General features: G+C 36.3%; 1 protein-coding gene across 1 annotated transcript in view; it reads left to right on the top strand.

The window, feature by feature from the left end:
• NRG3 (neuregulin 3) overlaps nucleotides 1–22,144 on the top strand; it is a 428,576-nt gene that overhangs the window by 160,196 nt on the left and 246,236 nt on the right. Inside the window, exon 2 of the mRNA XM_055721141.1 lies at nucleotides 9,937–10,066. Within this exon, the coding sequence (XP_055577116.1) occupies nucleotides 9,937–10,066 (130 nt within the window). The remainder of the gene's footprint in view (nucleotides 1–9,936; nucleotides 10,067–22,144) is intronic.

Raw genomic sequence — 22,144 nt, 5'->3', positions numbered from 1 at the left:
TTGCATTTCTTATTTCCATAATTTCTGTTCAATGCGTTATTTGACCTATTTCAGCTCCTTGGAGAAAGAGCATTATACTGCCAGTCAAACAACTACTCATAGCTTCTTGATAATTAATACTTTTACATTGCAATGTGAAGTGTTTCCCTATATAACTGGTATAATCCTTTTATTCCATTAGGTATCTATTTTTTAGCCTACAGTACTTTGTCAGTGACTGGAAGAAGTGATTTATTAAATGTTGGAAAACATAGTACTGGATAATTCCTGTACAACATTAAGGAGATTGTAAATGATCCAGAAGAACTATAAACTATAGAAGCATAGAACAGCTCAGACTGAAAGAGACCTCAAAAGATCATCTGGTGTAACCTTTCATGGAAAAGAGAGCCTAAATGAGTTTATCTAGCAGCCTGTCCAGTCGTGTCTCGAAACATCCAGTGGTGGGGTCTCCAACCACATCGCTGGGGAGGTTGTTTCAGTGATGAATTATTTTTGGATTTTTTTTAAAAATTGCCTTTTCTACACCAAGATGAAACCTCTCCCACTTGCCCCTTGTCTTCTCCATGTGGCTCCTTGTGGAGAACAAGTCTCAATCCTCTTTGTAGCTGCCATTTAGTATTGGAAAATGGTGATGAGTTCCCCCTGAGCCTTCTCTTCTCCAGGGAGAAAGGACCCAACTCTTTCAGCCTTTCTTCTAAGGCAGGTTCTCCAGTCTTTTGAACATCTTCATGGCCTTACTTCGGACTCTCCATCTGTCCTTGTTTCCTTTTAAATGTGGGGATGAGAACTGGACACAGTATCCAGGTGCAGCCTCGCAAGCACTGGGTGCAATGATCACATCTCTTTCTCTGCTAGCAATGCCCCTGCACGGGCAGCCCAGGGTCTGATTTGCCTCCATGGCCACAGCAGCGTGCCACTGATGTACCTTCAGCTTGTTGTCCACCAGGACCCCTGGGTGCCTTTCAGCAAGGCTGCTCTCCAGCCACACGTCCTGGCCTGTACTGGGCTCGTGGTTTATGTCATGCCAGGTGCCAGTGCTCTGCACTTGTCTCTGTTAAACTTCACACAGTTCTTGCCTCCCTGCTCTTCCAGCCTGTCCCTGTAAGGTGGCTCTCCCTTCTGTCTCATCCACCTCACCGCCCAGTTTAGCGTCATTGTGCTCTCAGATCCCACCTCCCCAGGTCGTTCATGATGTTGAGCAGCGCGGGGCCTGGTGTCAATGCTGGGGACCCCACATGTGAGGGGCTGCCAGCCTGAGTGGGAGCTGCTGGTTGCCACCCTGCCGCCCACTCCCTGCTCGCCTCATGGACCGCCCGCCCAGGGAGCCTGGCAGGAGGCTGCAGGGAGCCGTGTCCCACGCTGTGATGAAGCCCACGTAAACAAGGCCCACTGCTCTCCCCTCGCTGACTGAACATGTTACTTCATTGTTATCAGGCATGAGTTGCCCTTGGGAAACGTGTGGTGGCTTTTCCCACTAGTCTGCTCCATGTTTTGGTTTGTGACGGTTCCTAGGAGGCCTGGCTCCATTACTTTCCCAGAGACTGGAGTAAGATTAATGGGGCTGTATTTTCCTGGGCCCTCTTTTTAGCCCTTCTTGTAGATAGGTGTGACGCTGATCACCAGGACTTTTTAAAGATTATAGGCAGTGGCCTGGCAAAGGCCACAGACCAGTCCTTCCTCCACAGCTGGTGGGTCAACACACTGTTGTTGATGGTGCTTGATCTTGTGACCCCGAGGTCCAGCTGTGCTGGTAAGGATGGAGGCAAAGAAGGGATGGAGAACCTTGGCCTTGTCAGGATTGTTAGTGGCTGGTTTCTTTAAATTTCCAAATATATTGGATGTGAAAGTGTAAAGATATGAAAATCTTCACTTTAAAATTATTTACAAGGAGCTCTAAGCAAATCCAGTTAAAGTGACGCTCCTTCCTAGGCAATGAGATTTAATTGTCCTGAGATCGCTAGGTTCTGAGCACAAAAAGTAAAGGAACATGATTTTGAGTTGTTTACGGCAACTTTATTTTTATTACTATTCTTGATAAATAATGACTAGTCATTGCTTGAAACTAAGATTTTCTTCAGTAGCCAAACTGAGCCAAAAATATCTAATCATAAACTTCCTGATGTTCTCTACTTTAGGTTTGATACATTAGGTTTTGTGTGACTATTTTTTTCTTAGTTATTTCATTTTAATTGCAGACCACTGGTGGTTCCAAAGATGTAGTGTGTTACACTTGCTTTATTCTAGCATCTTTTAACCTATGCAGAATTTTTCTTCGAGTCGTTTCTTTTTTCTCTAAGTTTTGATTGCAACCCTAGAAACCTCTTTTTCCCCTTTCTAGCTCGTCTGTCTGTCTTCCCCCCCCCCTTCTAGCGCTCTCTAACTTATTTTGCTTTTGTGCTGCAAAGTCACTTAATTTAACTGTATTTCAGTTTCTCCTTGTATTGGGGACTATTTCTTAGAGCTATTTCCTCATTCCCAAAAGGGTGTTTCTTTTGGTGCCATCCAGTCTCAAGGGGTATTGGTGACCCCAGTGATGCCTGTATACTGAGGTGGGAGGGACTGCTAGTGGTCAAAGGAGAGAGAAGCCGTGGTGTAGGTGATGGATCCATTTTTGGCACCATCCCGAGTATGCTGCTTTTTCACTGAGTTCCTCTATGAATTTTTTAGATCAATTAATGGGAAGTTCTATCAAAAGACACCTGAATGCATGTCTGATTGGCAAAAGCACTCTGCCCCTAGAGTGCCCATCAGAACTGTCACGACTCAATTTTCAAAATAACTCTTCACATTGAAAGCTCAAACCTTTTAGAGTTTTAGTCACTCCTGTGTCTTTGGCACCTAGGTGTTGAACTTCTGAAAAACCCTGGCCTTTTGTGTCTTGTGGGCTCTCTACTGAGTCATCTCCCATTTGTTCAGCTCTCACTGATTTCAGTTTGAGCTGTACAGGAGAATGCACCCTCTGATGTGCAATTCTGCACGTGTATAAATTAATGCCATTGGTGTTCAGGGTTCAATATGTAAGTTCTGACAGATGTGATCAGATAATGCATTCTGGAGGGATGCTAGCCTTATCTGGTTTTCTGCTTTTGAGTTTCAGTTGCAAGATACGGTTAGGTGGGCGGGTTTTTTTGTGCATTGTTTTTGGAAACAGTGCTTGCTTGACTTGTTGTTTTTAAGTCACGAAATACATACTTCAGTACATAAGAGTTTTGCAGTAAGCAAACAGCTGTCTAATAGCGCGTGATATTTTGCTATTAATGCACTAGTAGCTTGAAAATCCTATAATACATTTTTCAAGATATGGATTAGTACTTGTGTGTCATCTGTTCAAACTGATAAAGCATTTGGAAAATGTGAGAAACGTTTATGGAACAAGTTCATACTTTAAGTACTAATTTTGGAGTCAGGTCACACTTCAAGCACTAATTTTAGTGACTGACAGGGAGTGTGTGCTGAGTTTTTTGAGAGATGACTGTCTCTAATTTTGTGTACATTTCGGAGCTAGAGCTGTTGTTTCTGTGCAGTTGTGGATGTGATGCTGTGTTCTGGTGATACAGGGAGAAAAGCAGTCTGATTCAGGATGTGATTGGTTGTACCCACAGAGAAATGTTTTGTAGGAAAGTGCTTGTTGAGTTAACATCACATGAGCTTTCTTATATAATCCTCTGAATTAAATATCCCCCCCCTCCATATTCAGATCATCTCTCACTGATAATAATTTCATCTACCTCCACAATCTCACTGGGAAGCCAGCTAGTGTAGATGACTGTGTTTTGATGTATCTGCTGCTTTATCAGTTTGTTGCTAAATTATCCTGATTTGTTCAATTGAATCTGAAGGATAATAGAAAAGCTACAAGTACTCCCGTATCTATAGCACATTTTTGCTTTATATCACAATGCAATCAAAGCCTTTAAAGTGTTATTGGATTAAATAAAATTTTGTCTGGCACAAAATGGCTAAGGGGTAGCTGCTTGAATAATCATCATTCAGCACTTGATTGCTAGCTAATACAAAACTGTCTCTGTAAATGTAGTAAAGTATTTTCCATATTTTCATTGGTTTGGGTTTTAATCACAGATAAATCCATGCAAACTGTTCAAGTACATTTAGAACAAGAATCCTGTTATGATTTTAAAAAATAACATTTTAATTTCTAGATATCTTTAGGTTTTTACTCATAATTTATTACTAGAATTAATAAATTCAATTATCCCAGCAGTCTCCCATGGCTGATGCCAACTGGTGTTCAGCTAGCAGTAACGTGAAGATCTCTACTTTGCTTTAAAAATGAGTGTCTTGAATATTTACTGTACAAATATCAACAACTTAAGAAAGAGTCACTGTCAGCCTAGGCTAATTCATAGCAAACGTTTGCAAGTAATATTTAAGGATTCCATTTCTTCTCCCTTAATAAATATCTTGCTAAGGCTTGATATCTTTTCCCCTTACCTAACTTTTGTTTACTTCCAAAAGCACAGGAATAGAAATTTTAGGTTATATGTAAATAGGTTTGTATGTGGGCTTATATATAAAATTTAGGTTTTAAGATTCAGGGTATGTGAGTAAGCAAGGTAATGTATAAACTGCTCTGCGTGTATTTTTAATTTTTGCAAGTCCCTTTCTAGAAGGGCTCCCATGTAATCTGAAAATATAAGGAGAAGCACCACGGGATTCTCTAAGAACTACAGGGAACCCTTGTTATACTAAGTCATTGTAAATATTTTGCCATTGACTTCAATGAACATAAAATTTAACTCTGTATATGCTATTAAATGACCTTTTATGTTTCCTTCTTTATAGAATGCAATAGAGATAAAAAAATATATTGGGGAAAAAGATTGGATTTTTTTGAGAAGGGTTTTTTGTTGGGTGTTTTGTTTTGGTTTTCTTTTTTTTTTGGTAACTGGAGCTGCATTGAGAGAGCAAGTCCAGTTGTTTGTAATTGGCTTTTTTGTAGTGCATTTAAAAATGGGAACAGTGATTTAAAATAAGCATGTCACTTTTATGGTGGTTCTCAGAGAAATGATCAGTTATAAATGAATAACAAGATAAAGGAAAAAGTAATTTGCATGTTGATACTGAATCTATAAAGCTGGTAATACCCAGCAGTAGTCAAAATATACAGTATTGTTAAAAAGTCTTTCAGCGTATGAGCTCTGGCTTTAAACCAAATGTGGGGTCTTAAAAATACCTCCTTGGGAATGCACTAGGTAGTTGCCGTGCCTGTGTTAATAAGTGAATGTTACTGTGTAGCTACAAAATTTGGATGCCTGTCTACTAGTGGCTTCAGAAGAGTTAAGCAGGGTCTTTTCAACTCTTGTTATCCTAGGTCACTTTTTTCACTCTTTTTACAACAACTAAGGCTATCTATATGGAATAAATACTTACAGTAATGTGTAAGCACTGTATCACTTAAAGCTGGCATGGAAAACTTTTTTTATTGGAGATTTATCCAGTACAGTCTGCTTCTACAGTAAGAATGCTGCTAGAGAGATGTGACGGGTGGTAATGGTTACTGCTGCTGCAGTCTGTGCATGAACAGCTGCCATGAGTGCTGCTGTTTCCCAGGATATTTTAAATCGTATATTCTCTCTTTTCCTGCATTTGGCCTTTGCAGTTACAGATATATTAATATCAGAGCATAGTACTGGAAACAATTAATATGGTAGCCTTGAAAGAGGAGATACTATTTATAATACCTATATCATGTCTTGAAGATCATTCAATAAATTAGCTATAATGAGCCATCCTGTGCTGTTATAAACATGATGAAATAGTTCAATGAGACAAGAATACAAAATTGCTAACACTAACTAAGCTTTAGACTTTAAAAAAATAACATCTGAACATTTTCTACTGTTTTCTTTTTTCCCCAACATTCCCAAAGGACTGTTGTTTTTAATCAACTCCATGCTTGTAAGTAAAGGATCTCGAAGCCTTCCTTTGAAATGGGAACTTAATTCTTGTTCATTTGATTAAACAGTGCTATATGAGACTTAGCAATGGTATACCTACTTCTGGAGTATGGGAATCGTGCATAAAGCTTTGTTGCTCAAGTGAGGCAAGAAAAATAAAGAAAAAATGCCTAGAAATTCTTTACTCTCATCTAGTTGGAAAAAATCCATCAGAAATCAATAGCTCCCACTGCTTTAGCATGAAACACCTGGACACTTGACAATTAAAAAAAAGACAACTTTAATGGATTATTTGTTATTGCTATTTATGTACTGAATTCAAGGACATCGGAATACTTAAAAGAAGTTCTCTTTTGTTACCTATAAATTTTTTGGGTCTGCTACCCCTGTTCAAAGACTAGAAATAAATTAAAGGGCAGTACCAGTAATTTTGTGAATGCCTGCGATATATCAGTTATAAAAACAGAAACAAAAAAAAAACCCACAAAAAACTTTACAATGGAATGGTAGATACTTAGCAGGCTTCTGGAGCTATGAAGGACAGTTCCACCATGGAAAAGTCAATTCAGGATTCTGTTAGGAGTCCAAAAAAAAAGTGGGAGGTGGGCAAATAAAACAATAGGATTTATTTTTTATTACAAAAAGAATAAAGAAAGCTGTATAATCTCTACAGTGTTTTCTGTTGTTTCTGTACTTCTGTTTAGAACAAGGTTTTAGGATTTGTTTTTTCAATAATCAATGAAGCTGTAAGAGTTTGTTTCATCATGAGTGCAACATGAAATAACAGGAGGATTGTAACATTTCAGAAAACTCTGTTTTCTGTGTGTGAGTATATCCAGCAGAAGACACCAAACAGCTCTAGGGATATCCAGGATATCAGTTAGTTACACAGCTTCTGAATGTTAGTGAATGACTTTTGTAGCTAAGTCACGTGATTTTTGCAGGCCACGGGACAGCTGTACATAGACATATATTTCCATGTGTGTCAGCCTGGTTAGACTTGCACAAATATTTCCAAGACATAAAAGGCTATAACTTAAAACTGACCTATAATGAGACTTTATTTGTGGTTTGCTTTTTTTTTTAAAAAAAAACCAAAACCAAAAAAAACCCCGCACAAACAAAAAAAAACCCACAAACCCAAAACCCAACCAAAACAGCAACTCCAAGCAAAATATTATATACTTCTCAGGTTAAGGAGTGGTTTTCAAAGCTGTCATAAGCTGTCAGCATCACTGTTATCCTCAACTGTTGTGCTTTATTTGAAGCACCAGTGACAGAATTGAAAACAGTGGAAGAAAAGCTTGAAATCATGTCCCAGTGGAGAAAATGAAGCATCACAGCTTAGTCCTTTTATTTTGTAAATAAAATAGATGGGGCTTTGAGGGGAAGGTTTTGACTTCAGCTCTGCATAGGCAGAGCACCATGTCACTCCTCTGGAAGGGTCGGAGACTCCAGTCCTGGCTGGCTGGCTTGCTGTACTGGCTGGCCATAGTTTGTTAACAATTTATATCAGCAGAGCAGTCTAATTACCTGTGTAATTTCTGTTAGTACTCAAATTAAACTATGCTGTGGCTGTATCTTCAGTGGCACTTTTGCCAGTGTAATACGTCATGTGCTCAGTCTTAGCTCTACTCTGACACAGCTGAATTGGCAAAAGTTCCTGCTGTGGATGTGAGTTAATCTTGAATAATATGGAACAGAGAAGTGATTAAAATAAAACCAAACAAAACCTCTGAAGAATATATTTTGAATCTAAAACTCAAAAATGCTGACCTTGACAAGTTTTGGCGTTAATTATGGTAGAAGAGGAGTATCCTGCACTTCAGACACTGCACTCTGAGAATTCACTGCGTCACTGGCTCAAAGACATGCTTTGTGATCCTGTGTGTCTCCTTAGTCTTGCTCTTGTCCTCTGGGGACATCTCTGCTTACTTTGCTCCATATAATGCAACTACTTTCATAAAAGTATTTGCACAGATAGTTTCTTCAGAGGAGGCTGGCAAATATAAGTGTTCTGTTCTCTAAATCCATATCAAATTGAGCTGCTGCTCATCAAATAGTTTTAATTACCTTTTGTAATTATGAAAAGTGCTTTCAAATACCATTATCTTCGGTTTTCCTTATTTAAAAGGGATAGAAATATATCCGATTACCGTTTACTTTTTTTGCCTAATCAAATTTTAAATGGCCATTTAATTGCTCCTGTGTAAAACTGGCCTTAAAAGGTAACTGGGCTACTATTTTGTATCTGAAGATATTTCTGCTATGTAAAACCTGATCATTCTCTGAATGTCAACAGTGATGTGCTGTCACTGTTTGCATTTACAAAAATCTTGTATTGTTTCCAAAATTCAATGTGATACATTTCACTTCAGGATTTGCTTGCAGTTATTAAAAACATAGTAATTTTTTTATAGCCTGCACTTTTTTGTAAGTATTGCTGTCAGGGGGAAAATGGCAGGACCTTTTATTCTGAATCTGCAAAAGCATTTGAAGGGAAACTTTGAAATTTATCCCCAGGATGTTTTTTCTCTCCACTGAAAACTTCAAACTACCGTATTTTTCTCTCTGGGTGGGGAGAAAAAAAAAAAAAAAAAAAGTCTTGCATACAAAGATCAGGGTGTGGATTTTCTTATTCTTTTCAAATATTTTATTAATCTTCCTTTGCTTAGTCTGGTTAACAAGGAAAACTTGTAGTGCTATTTGAGATAATACACTAAGAATGAAAAAAAAGTTACTTTGAAAGACTTTTACAATTACTTGAGTTGTCTTTCAGGACAGTACTTACAGGTGTATTGTATTTCAGTGTTTTGATTTTCACCTTGGTATTAACTTGTTGGCTATTTACTTTATATCAAGTTATGAGAAAAGAGCAACTTAATGTGTTTATATAATTTTGAATTTGTAAAGTTCTATGTGCATTGAGCACAGCTTCATTCCTTTGATAGCAGGCAGCAGAATATTTTGTAATAGTCTGTATGGTACATAACGTCCACCTATAATTTTAACATATAGTATATTAAATCCTGGTCTTTTTCCCCACAAAATGAGTAGGAATTTAAACTTTGAGAATTAAGATTGTATAAGGACATTGAATCATGGTGCTCTGGAAATCAGTGTCTACTTTGAAAATCACACTTCATTAGAAAGAACCTTGCCTTAGTGAAGAAAATTAAAATATCTATCAGACGTCTTCCTCTGAAAATTTCACTTAATTGTTGAATAATCCAACCGGATTGGGAAGGTTAAAGAGATGTATTAGAAGACAGGAATGATAGCTCACCCTGACGTGCTGTCAGCCTATTCCAAATCTCATCATGTAACTGCGTATTCCAAAGTTACAGCCAACAGTCCAAACTATAATCAGGTTTTTGAACTGTGTTGCTGGGGTGTTTGGACAGACCTATAGAAACCTAACAGATAGTGTACCTGAAATGACACAATCTGTGGTGCATTGCTTGTATTTAAGTTCTAGGCCAATTATTGTGACTGGTGATTCAAATTAGCATTGTCCTTAGGTTTTTGGCTTTGTTTTCTTTTGTTGTGTGGTTTATGTTGTGGGTTTGTTTTTTTAAGGTTGTTACTATATTCAGTATTTTTGCTCCTTTTTCATGGAAAAGTATTTTATTAAAAACCATATGTCAGTATATTAATATAAAAATATAGCTCTTGGTTAAAGAATACAAAATAGGTGTGCTTACGTTTTGGAAGGGATACTTTGGAAATTACAAGTACTTGAAATTATACTGAACCCTGCTGTATTCTAGTTCATTTTCCTGGTAGTATTTCCAAATACAAGGTTCCTTTTGTGAATCTTTTTAAGAAGCTTCATTGCAAATAATGTTGGGATTACACTGAATTTTGTGTGCCCTGTGCTTTCCATTTCTATTAATTAGTCTGTCTTGATCAGTTGATGTTACTGAGACCAATTTGATCAAATTTACTTAATGTATACTTTAAAAACATCCAATATTTAGCCTTTCTTTTTTTTGTTTGTTTTGTTTCTCCATAGATACTACAACGTATTCCACTGAGCGATCTGAGCACTTTAAGCCATGCAAAGACAAGGATCTTGCATATTGTCTCAATGAAGGGGAATGCTTTGTGATTGAAACTTTAACAGGATCACATAAACACTGCCGGTAAGTCATTTGTGAAGAAGCTGAAAAAAAAAGTCTTTTGTCCAAGGGAGAAAGCATTAGAAAAACGTAAAAATTCAAACTTAGAATGTTATAAAGCAATGACATTTGCCTCCAATTTGATTGCATCTCTGGTAATTGATTTTTTCACTAATCTGCAATCTTTAGAAATAGAAAAATGAAAATAGAAAAAGCAACATTTTGATTATTTTTACAGATAAGAAAAATCTTCAATATTCTGTTTTGTAATCATATAAACAAGTAAGGATTAATGTTTTGGGGTTTTTTAACACGTTAAAATCCTAGGTTCTTCTACATATCAAAGTGTTCCTTTAGTTTGGGTGCTCAAAGTGGAGCTTTGACAACAGCTTTATGCACTTTTCATTGACTGAGAGTAAGACTTGTTCAGTTAATAGTTTTAAGAATTAGGGTTTCTTAAGTTTAGTTACTGAAAGACAAAATAAACTGTAATATCCATCTGAACCTGCTATATAGCTGCTGTACAGTTTTATACTCCTGAACTTCTGTTAACATCTATCACCACCTTGAATGTATTTGAAAGACTATCAGAAAGCAAGCCAGATCTCCAGATGTAAGTATTCTAGATGTAGCAGCCAGTAAAAGGGAGTGATATGCAGAAGGAATACTGTAACATCTTCATAAAGATGAGAATAAAAATACTTCTGAAATATTCAAACGATCTTTTAAACGGAAGTGGTCCAAAATGAAAACCTGTACTTGTGATGTTTTAATTTACTCCTAAGATACTGTATGTGGCATACAGAAGGTGTATCTAAGATGCTTATATGCCCAAATTCTAAACTAGCATATAAATACATGTATAACACTAATAGAAATAATGCATCCAAGATATTCAGAAGCTTTCCTCAGTGATTTGGGACTTAAGCTGCTAAATCCCACTGAAAGTAGGAAAAAAAAAAGTCACAAAGTTGTAGGTGCCTGGTTTGAAAGTGGAAGTTTATGGATTTCAGGATTGATGAAAGTCTGTTTATCATTAGAACAGTATTCCTAAGATTTTTGCTTTTAATACTAAGCTGGTAATTTTTCCCCATTCAGTTGTATATGCTTCCGTGACCGTTCATTTATCGTCTTTGTCGTCTTATGGCATGCTTATGAAAATGAGTCATTAATTATGGGAAAAATGATGAGGTTTTCAACTTTCACAAAAAAAAACAAACATTTTTTTTTTATCAAAGCAGCAGGTGTGTGATTTTCAGTCTTACTGTCATGAGCGGATCAGAATATTCAAACTGCACAAAACTAATACAAATTAATAGCATTGATAAATTGATATATAGGAGGATTTTTAATTAGGGTGGTAAATTTATTTGAACAGACTCTTGTAGTAAACTGTATGGATTATACTCCTGCAGATATTTAAAATATTATTTCATAAGAAATCAGTCTCTTGTTTGTTTGTTTGTTTGACTTTTAAGATCTTTCCTCTTAAATAATAAATATATATTATTTATTTGCATATAAATATGTTTATATATACAATAAATAAAAATAAACAAATTCTTGTTTATTTTCTGTGATTGTAATGCTGCAGTCTGACTAAGGGTTAGAAGTTTTTTCCATCCAAGCTTTCCCCCCTAACTAAAGAAGCTGGAGTGATGGGTTTTCGTTCTTTCCAGCAGAGTGGTATTTTTTCATTGCTTTCTCTTGAGGTTTTTCTTCCATAGGGAAATGTGGGTGTCATTTGTGAATCTGTTGGCTCCTGTGTGTAACAGGTTTGCATTGCTTGTACAAGTTTCAGGCATTGACACGTTCTCTGGGAATTAAACATCTGCTTATTTCAGTGGGTACTTTCAAGTGTGCAGCGTGAAAAGACACGTATAAAGCAATAAAAATTCATATAGCAAGAGAAGACACCTTTTAAAATTTAAAAGGTGATAAAACTAGTCATAATGCTTTGTAAGGACCTTCAACACTGCAAGCAGCGGCTTGTTCAGGATCACTTTTATGATACTGATATGTATGTCATTAATGAAGAGAAACCTTTTAATTTGACCTTCAAATTCTGTATCTCTACCTTGGTAACAGATTATGTGTCTCTTCGTTAGAACCAGTGTTGTAGTGAGTAGGATGCAGGTGGTTTTCTATCTGTAGCCTAGAACCATGTTCTGAAATAGCAGCTAGAATGTAAGCATATAGAAAAATACAATATTGGTGTACTGTATTTGCCCTCAAAGTAGGAAAAAAGTAATTTTCCCTGAGAGAATGAAAGCATTGTGGAATTCCCGTTGCAATTAAAAAAATCATTTGAATGCAGAATTATGAAGACTTAGAGAGTGAAATGATACTTTGTTCTCAGAATCAAGCTGCATTGTGTATTTTCATTGGGAGTTTGATTTTGTGTATGTTCTGGGAACAGAGCACCAATTTCCTGAAATGGGAATTTGCCATGTGGAACAGCTGCAGATCGAAGACCTTGATGTAGCAAAAAATTTTGGTCCCACTTCCTCAGGTTTAAAGAGTGTTAGTAAATTATATGCTTAGGCAGTTGTTCTTGTTGTGTGTACGTGTTTAAGGACAAAAATGCTAATGATTGTTAAAGCATAAAAAAAAAAATTCAGATACTTGATAGCAATTAATATATACTTGAGTTAGATCCTGGACCTCTTCTGTATGCTCATGAACCACACTGTCGATGCAAACATCTCAACTGGCAGTTCAAGCACCTTTCAGAGTTGACAAAATTCATCATACTCTTGTGTGACGATAGATGAGCATGTGTTGAACTCCAGCAGTCAGTAATGGCATTGGCAGTTGGATGTTGTAGAGCACTGGCTCTTATAACTTTTTTCTGTTTTGAGATACATGCCTTACTAAGATTGAACCTTGAATTTTGGCGAGTAGGACTAGCATGCACCCTTGCTAAAGGGCAAGAGGGAGGCCAGTGGCAGGAGACCACTGGGAACAAGGGAGTCTGAAGCAGCCCTGCTCATGCATCTTCCAGTCTTAGCCACCTACAGTGGAGGTTTCCTGAAGTCATGGGATTTGTTTTTTAGTTTAGTTGACAAAGTGAGGGGAAAAGGGAAAAAAAAAAAAAAAAAAAAAAAGGAACGCTTACAGTTTTGAATTCTATAATTCCTTTTTTTTTTTTTTTTACTCCCTGTCTCTTGATAAAAAATTTCCTGGGGATGTAAACTGGCAGAGTTCTCCTGCGTGGTTAGATAACAAGATACGCTGGATGTTGTTTGTGCTATTTTAAAGGTGTGACTTCAGTATTTATTTTTGTGAATGGTTTAACACAGGCTTGTTTTAAGGATAGGGTAGGTCAACAGTAGAGAAACATCAAATTTAGCTTCTCCATATGCTGGTGGATTTTTTTTCGGTTTTCTTTCCCTGTTGCCTTCTTGAGAATTTAAGCTGAATAGTGAGGGTGCTTTTATTTGTTGTTTACACAAAACAAATCAAGTAGACAGTCAACACTGACATGTCAGCATTTAACTGGGTATTACATAATGCAGGCTTTAAAAAAAAAAAAGGTAGTTTAGGATTTGTCTTTACAATTTTACTTCAAAGACCCTATCTCAAGTGACAGTGGGTTTGGGGGGAGTGTCTTGGGTTTTTTTGTTGTTGTTTTGGGTGGGTTTTTTGCGTGAATCCTACTTGTTGGGTTGGTTTTTTTCTTTTTAGCCCCTTCATTTTCTTCTGATTACCCATTTAGGACTGGAAAACACTGGGTGAATGAGTGGCTAAAACTTTTGAGGGGAGAAGAGGATTGTGCTGTTAAATTTCTCTTCTGAAAGAAGCCATTAAGACTATTGTATATGCACTGGAAATCTTGGCATTGGCAATGAACTGTAATGTCCTCCTTATTGATTTGAATACACTGGATGAGAGATTCTTTTGTCCTTTCTTCCTGTCCTTCATCTCTCCTTCACAATACAAGTGGTAGAAAACCGGAATAAATTTTCTAACAACAGAGAGTGAAAGAACATATTCACAAATGCACAGTAAACAAAATATCATTCCCAGTTAATCAAATTACAGCAGGCTGTACATATACATCTAAAGAGCATTACTATGGTTGCTATTCGAGAGTTCTCAGATTTCACAGGACAGGCTACTTTTGATGCATCTGTCTTGCTCTAATGAATTTTGAGATTGATTGATCTTGCTCATTTTTAAGCATAAAAATTACCATTTTTACACTTAGTTGATTAAAAAATGATACTAGTTTTGCTCGGCTTTGTTTAAAATCTGTTGTGAGACCAAAAGGGTTAAATTCCCATTTAATGAAAGTCCAGTTTGGATAAATGGTTTATATACTGTCAGGTTTTATTGTGAGTCTTTTGCACAGTAGTAACTGTAATCCAGGCGTAGCTCTTGCTGCCAGGAAAAGCAGGAGAAAGGGATCAAACAAATGGGACTTTAGAACAGCTCTGAGCATGGCATATGATGCATGCAGTTAACAATGTTAAACATCTAAAAGGATAAAAATATAGTATCCTCATTTTAGTTATGTGGCTTGTTACCTAGGCTTTTGCAGTCTGACCTAGGTGTCTTGAAGTACCAGCTAATCCATTTTGTGTGTCGTCCCCCCCCATCTTGTGTTAGTGACACTTTCCCAGGGCACTTGCAACTTGTAAATACAGCAAACCCCCAAAATTGCTCTCTACTGGATAGCACTGAAAAAATAAAGCGTTTAATTAATTTTACAGTATTACAACGTTAGCTTCATCAAAAATACTCCGTTGCATTAAGCTGGCAACATACCATACAGCTAAAAGAATTTAAAGGAGGAAGAAAGCTGTGCTTAAAATTTAAGATACTTTCTATGTCAAGGGCAATCAACAGCCCTCCTGTTGTGAAAATTATTGATTTATGAGCGTAGCTGGAGCACATATCTAGGTTATATTTGTGTAGTTGCACACATCAGTAGCTGGAAATGCTACAGTTTTTACTTCCATGTTTACTTAAGAAAAGCTGAGGTGAACTTGAAATACCACATTAGGTAGCTCCAAGCTGTTGTTAAGCACCTGTATTTTAATAGATATCACACTGCATTATTATTCTATCACCAGCTTATTCAGCAGTGCTTTCACAACTTGTGGTTGCCTTCAGCAATGTAATTGTTTCTGTTGGCTCGAAGGAAATAGCCTGTGGGCCTAAAACCTTGTGGCTGTGATACATTTCAAAACTCTGGCCTGTAAGAAGTTAGGAAGCAGAATTTCTGGCCAAGACTACAGTCACCTGGATTGCACAGCCCAAGGGCAGAATCAGGTCAACTATATTCATATACTCAAGACAGTGCTAGTAAACAACAAATAAGTAAAAACCATTATTTCTTTACTATTAATAACAAATCTGCAATTTGCTTTTCCCTTTTTTATTAGAAAACCTCATGCTTTTTATATCTAGTTTTAGATATACTTTTTTCCTTCATACAAAAAGCACCCCTAAAAACCAAACTGCTTCTGTGCATTCTCTTTCAAGCTCCTGCCCCTTGAAATTATGGGAAGACATTGCATGAGTTTGCTGTTGCATGCTTGTTTTATCCTTTTAAACCTTTTTAGATGTAAATTGTGAAGAATAATGGTTTCTGAATCTCAAAATCAAATGGTAGACATCTCTAGGTATCGTAATTTTCTTGGTATTACCTGATCTTACAGGATATTTACCATTTGGTCTGAAATTTTCTGTAATCAACACATAGGATTTGAGCTTATTTAATTAGGATCGGTTAATTGGAATCAAAACGAAGTTGTTTTTTTCCAAATACTAACCTTCACCTGCATAATAACAGTACTTTCTCGGTTATCCATCTTCTTTTTCTAATAGTCCTCTAAAATTAAAACCCTTCAAGTCTGATTTTGTGGTATGAGTTTACAATAAAACACAATTAGTTTTTAAATTTAAAGATTGAGTCTTTTAACATCCTCCCCTGGTGAAACAGTGCAAGAGCATGTTATCTGAGAGGTACACTAAACACGGCTGTGTTCAACACCTGATTTGTGCTTTCATAATTTAACATTCAAAGATAGGGGCTCTCAAGAAAGCTTCTTGTCAAAGTAATTATTGATTAATTTTCACAGTCTCAACGCTCCATTTTACAGTAGTTTTTATTTACAGATTATTTTCTAGATTATTGCATTTAGCAGATACTTACGTTCTTCAATCTTCTGTAACTTCTGTGGCAGAAAATACTTTCAGCTTGAAAAAATGTATATATTCAAATTGAAAAGTCTTACAAAGTTCAATTACTTTCAAATATCCGCAAAACTGAGTGTTTTAATGCAGCAGTGTAACAGTCTGTATTTCAAACATGACAGACGTTTTCCTTGATGTGTTTACAAAAATTCACCCTTCAGCACGTGCTTAAGTTTTTGAGTACTGCAATAAATTGCTCTTTATTACTGTTGTTGCTCTGGGTATCGTTCCTGCATGCATAAGCAGCTCTGTTCACCAGAGAAGTCACTGGTAGAACATCTATTCTCATCCTTTAAACATTTTCTGAAAACAACTTTTATTAATCTTATTATTTGGGGGAGGATAAATTAATTTCATGAAAAAATGAAAGCATAAAATAAAGCTTTCTATATAGTGATGGTTTTAAGTTTCTACTGAGATCCTGTACTTGGTATTCGTAGTATTTCAGATTTTACTTGCTTTCAGCTGAGCACCTTAAACAAACCAGATTTCCTAATGATTTCCTTTGAAAAACTTTGATTAGTTAACAGTAACAGTAATTTCTTGGTTCCATTTCTGTCTTTTGAAGTCATGAATTACACTTCTGCTTCAGGTTATGATGAAGATATACTTCTCCTGTCAGAGCAATAAGGTAAAAGCCACAAAATACTATACACATAAAATTTACGCCCAGATATTTAAATTACACACTAATTAAACTTAACTCACCTGTGATTCATTTGATATAAGAAAATGTCCATAGAAATAAATCAAGATCCATAGTCCATTTAATCTTGTTTGAAATGCTTATTCAAATTATTATTCTTGAAAGAGTTTGAGGAAGAAGAAGAAATAAAGGAGAAATTGGGTAGCTGTGCATCCAAAGTTAATGCTGAAGCTTAAGAGAATGAATAGGTTTTAAGCTTATGTCAGCATGGAGGACTGAAAAACTGGAATTCATTTCTCTTTCCCAGAATAATAAAAGACTAATGTAAATCCATTTTCAGTTAGCGTGAATTATGGGAAAAGTAGTTACAGGCTTAGTATGTCCCTCGCCTACTTTTTAAGCCACACATTTGTAGTTCACAGATAATAGCTGTCAAATCAGTGTTAATTCTTTCATTTATGTACGTACACAGTTATTTCTCAACCATAAGAGAAGTATAATTTCTTAGAACAACCAGTAATGTGAGTGAAACAAAAGTATTTCTGAAAGCTTTAACTATCATCTCTTTCTGGAGGACTGGAAGAGTATGAGACCCAGTTCTGCTGCCTTTGCTTTTGGCACGATCCCTTCACTTAGCTGAAGGATGTGCTGGACTATAACCTTCAATTTCAGTAGAGAGAAATGGCAAATGTAGTTGCCAGACCAGCAGCTGAGTTAGCCTTCCCCCCGGCCCCAGCCACTACCAATAATTCTTATATTTCTTGATTTGGCACCTAAGTGGGAGATCGGGAAGCAATGCTGTGCTAACATTTATTCTTGTGTCTCACTAGCAAGAATATGTAAAGCCGGTGGAACCTTGAATTTTTATCACCACCTTTTCTTGTGCCTACACGTGTTTTTGAAGCTGGGTCTTGTCACTATAGGTTAGCAAGGCATCTTGATTGTATAGCGTATCTCCACTGGCAGAGATGATTCAAATCCATTCTATGTAAAATACAAACTTCCATGAGGAAAGTTGATCTGTTAATGGAAGAAACTGTCTCCTGTTTCCTATTTCCAAAGGGAAAATAAAGTTATTTTCAGTTATATCAGTATATCAAGTTATATCAGTATATGCTGTCTGGAACTAAATAAAGGATGAAAAGGTATATTCTGGAAATTGGAAAAATACAAAATGCTAGAGTCCTTCCCTGCAAAGGAATATTCTATAAATTTATAAGAATTTGTTTTTTTTCTCACCTTGCTATCCAAAACTTGCCAGTGAAAAAGGGACTGTATAGATTCTGTAGTACAAAGTATTTGTAGAAAAGAAAACCTTAAAAGGCATGGGTGCAAATAATTGACGGCATATGCTGCATCTGCCTTGAAGCTAACGTATGCAAATATTCTGCTATCAAACTGCTTTTAAATTAACTTGGAAATGAGTTAGGGTTTTTGTTGTTGTTTGTTTTACCTCCCTTAGGCAGGAAGGAATTTGTGAAATGCGTAATGCAGACATCTGAAATCTCTCTAAATTCTTATATTTACCAGTGCCTTAAGTACACTGTAAGCAGTAACATTTCCAACCTAACCCTGTCTGCAGACCTTCTCCCAGTAGATCTGCTGGAAGGAACCTTGCTAGGAGAAGAAATAAACTCTGGACAGTTGAGTCATTTAAATAGAAACAAATGCCAATGATATTAAAATGCTAGTTGCCAAGATTTAATCCACTACTAATCTAGATTAATGTAAATGAGAAGAACAGAAAATCCCATTTCCTCTACCCCTTGCTGCAAAGCAAGCCCTTCCTACTATCTGTGATAGGAAGAGGGGAAGTGAGGTAAAAATGTGTGGATTCTGTACCGTTATGAAAACTGTGTATCTGAGATTAGCTAGGCAGACAAACTGTCATATATGAATTATGTTAAAGAGATAAATATTCTGGTTCTTTGCCTATACCCATTACTGTAGTGTTTAGGAGTGAATGGATCATCTGAATTTGAAACAAGTTCCTTGAATTTAGTCCAGTGCAGGTAGTGATGAACTCTTTAAGCAACCTGCCAACAGTATTTAAAAAGGAGTATCTAATAAGAAATGCCAAGTATAAAATTTGTCAGGTGTGTTCAGAAGTATCTCCAGAAGGTTGTTGGGGAAACATGTTTTGTGATTGCAGGCTGCCCAGAGAGGCTGTGGAGTCTCTTCTCGAGTCATTCAAAACCCATTGGACACCACCCTGTGCAGCCTGCTCCAGGTGAGCCTGCTTAGGCAGGGGGGTGGACTAGACGATCTCCAAGGGTCCCTTCCAGTCTTGACTATGCTGTGATCTTTTGGGCTATATTTGTGCTTTATCAGTCACTTTGCTAGATTGAAAACTACAGTTTTTACAATAATTATGCTGTTGAAAAAGGCTAGTGTTAGAAAACTAGAGTAATAATTTGACTTCTACTTGACTGGCATACAAATTTGAGGTCAAACTGCAGGCTGCTTAAGATACTTATAATGTGCCAGTGGTATCTTGTTAATTGCGCTATTGAAATATAAAGGATGTGTGACAGAGGAATGTCATATACAGAGACGAAGTTAGAGGTTATCTCTGGAATTACTTTCGAAGGGCAAGCCTCTGCTATGAATTACTAAGGCCATGTAAAAGGAACTTAAACAGTTAAAAATTATCATTTGCCTGTTTTGTAGTCTGGATTATAATGGTGGACACCATAGGAGATTATTCAAGAAAGCACTTTTGCCTGATGTCAAGCTTGTTCTTAAATTGCAACTATGGAAGCAGTACAGATGTTTCAAACTCAAAAGTAACTATCTATGAATTTCTTCAGAATCTCTAGGAAAAAGGAATTTTTATCGGCCGTATTGGACACTTTTTAGATATTCTTTCTTGCTTTGTACAGATCTTTCCTATGTGGCACTTCATGGTTATGACATCATTTAGATGCACAGCTGTGATGGGACAAAGTGAGATTTGAAGGGATTATACTTCTGGGGAATTTAGACATGCTATTGCAGTAAATAAGGGAGAAAGTTCATTGGTTTTTTTCCTTAAATCTTGATATTATTCAAGCAAGTTTAATCCACAGTAGCAAGTTAGAGGCAAAAAAAGCATGAAGATCATCTTTCTTCAGAGATGTTCCAATTACTTACCTTTCAGGTACAGGGTCTGGTATAGTCTAGGACAGAAAGTTTTTAAGGGATATCTATGTATTTATATATTTTAATAGATAGAAATATAGAATTTATATATTTCTAATACCCTGCTAGGCACTCCATGTATGAAATGAAGTCTTCAAAGAACTTTGCATCTTGGGAAAATAGAGGCACACCATAAAATATAAATATTGTAGAGAAAAAATTGATGTGTGCTATTTATTGTAATATTACGTGTGTTGGAAAAGGAAGGTTTATTTCAGGCTCTGGTATGAATGTGTATGTGATTTTTACCTCATCATGTAATTATCAGAATAACTTTTAAATAGGTTTTGTTGTTTTCTGAAACAGGATTTTGGTCACTTCTAAAAGTTTAATGTTCAAAACTGGTCTTACGTCTACTTAATTAAGTCCTCGACTGATTTCAGTAGGAATACTCGGGTTGAATAAAATTTGAAAATTCCATTGTGTCTTATATTAGAGTATATTTTGGGTAATTATTTTAAACAGACAGATGAATATTACAGCTGCATACACTTTTTTTCCCCTGCACGTCTCTGTTCTGCTCAGTCATGGCAACTACAGTTTCAAGTGATTTCTGCATATTTGGTTATGTGTAGCCATCCGTTCTTCCCTCGTCTTTTTCTCTTAATTTTGTGCTTAAAGAAGAAGCAACTTGAAGAACAGTATCTAGGATAATTAGACTTAATCTCTTGCTGCCTTATGCCCCGAAAATCAGAAATTTGATATTAATTGTCCAACATGAAGACAAAAGAAAAAAATATTAGTAGTAATTTTAGGGAGGGTGAGGACTTGGAGTGATCTTATCTCAGAACTTTACTTTGAATTGCAGAAAATAGAACCAAACTCCAGAGGTTTGATATGTTTTTAGTTATATGTTTTGTTCTAGTTTTTCCAGGATGGAATCGGTTAGATGACTTTTAAATATCTAGCCTTTTTATATTTCTCAACAGGTTTTTCCCCTTGTGCTTTTTTTCATTTTCCCCTTCAAATTAAAATTGGACCTGTGGGAAATTCAGAGGCATTGCTTTGTTCTCCTTCAACTAAAAAAAATAACCCCAAACCAAAAACAACCCCCCAAAAAAAAACCCACCCCCCCCAAACAAACCAAACCCCCAAGGCTTTTGGTTTTTTTGAATCTGTAAACCATAGAGGACCACGTTCCTGCAAAGAGGAGTAGAGGAGAAAGCAGAAAAACAACAGCAGAGCCAACTGTTAGTTTATGGCATAAAATGAATTTCTGATTTGCCAAGATCTGTAGGTCTTGTATGCAAGTACTTTGAGAAAAAGTTTCAGTTATTGACTAATGAAAATACGGCCACAAATGCTCAATGTTTCTGTTTTCTTTAAGGCCACTGGGTAGGATGGGACCATTTCACAGTGTCCCCTGCTGTTTCAGAGCTCAGATGTGAACTGCTGTTTTTATTATGCGTTTATTGAAAATGATGGGTATTGGTGCCACAGTATATTACAAATGTCCATGTGAATTGAACCAGAGGAGGGATTTTTAAGACCAGCACTATGAGAACGTGTCTTGACAGTAGACATTATAATAAATATTTCTCTTTAAGTATTTTTGATTAATACTGAATCTGCAATTTCATTAAGGGGAATATTATATTATTAGAACCACTTCAGTATTTAAAATTAAAAGCAATACGTGCAGTATTGTACCTGAGGAATAAAGCCAACAAAAGATGGTCTTTACAATATACACTCGTTTTGCTTTTTTTAGTCTTATTTTCAGCTATCATCGTTAATGGGATTTTTCTTTTCTTTAGAGTTTAGTCACCTTTGGTAGATGTCTAATACAGTCATTGAAAACTGGGCTCAAAAAGGATCTGGGGATGTCATTCATGGTCACACAAAGGCAGTAAACTTCTGTCAGATGTCTGTCTGACCTTCTCTGAAAGACCTCTCAGATTGGTGATTTTATAATGTTCCTGGTCAATACATTTGAGTCATCTTTCATCTTTCCATAGGAAGGATTTTTCTGAGGTGCAGTCTAATTATTTTTTAGCAGAAATTCATGCCTATTACTGCTTGTTCTGTTTAGCATGGAAACATTACTGCTTTCTTTGTAAATTCTTTTTACA

The sequence above is a fragment of the Falco cherrug genome, chromosome 9 (assembly GCF_023634085.1).
Source record: "Falco cherrug isolate bFalChe1 chromosome 9, bFalChe1.pri, whole genome shotgun sequence".
Classification (NCBI taxonomy): domain Eukaryota; kingdom Metazoa; phylum Chordata; class Aves; order Falconiformes; family Falconidae; genus Falco; species Falco cherrug.
Note: the sequence above shows the minus strand (reverse complement) of the source record. Positions and strands in the feature narration are given on the sequence as shown.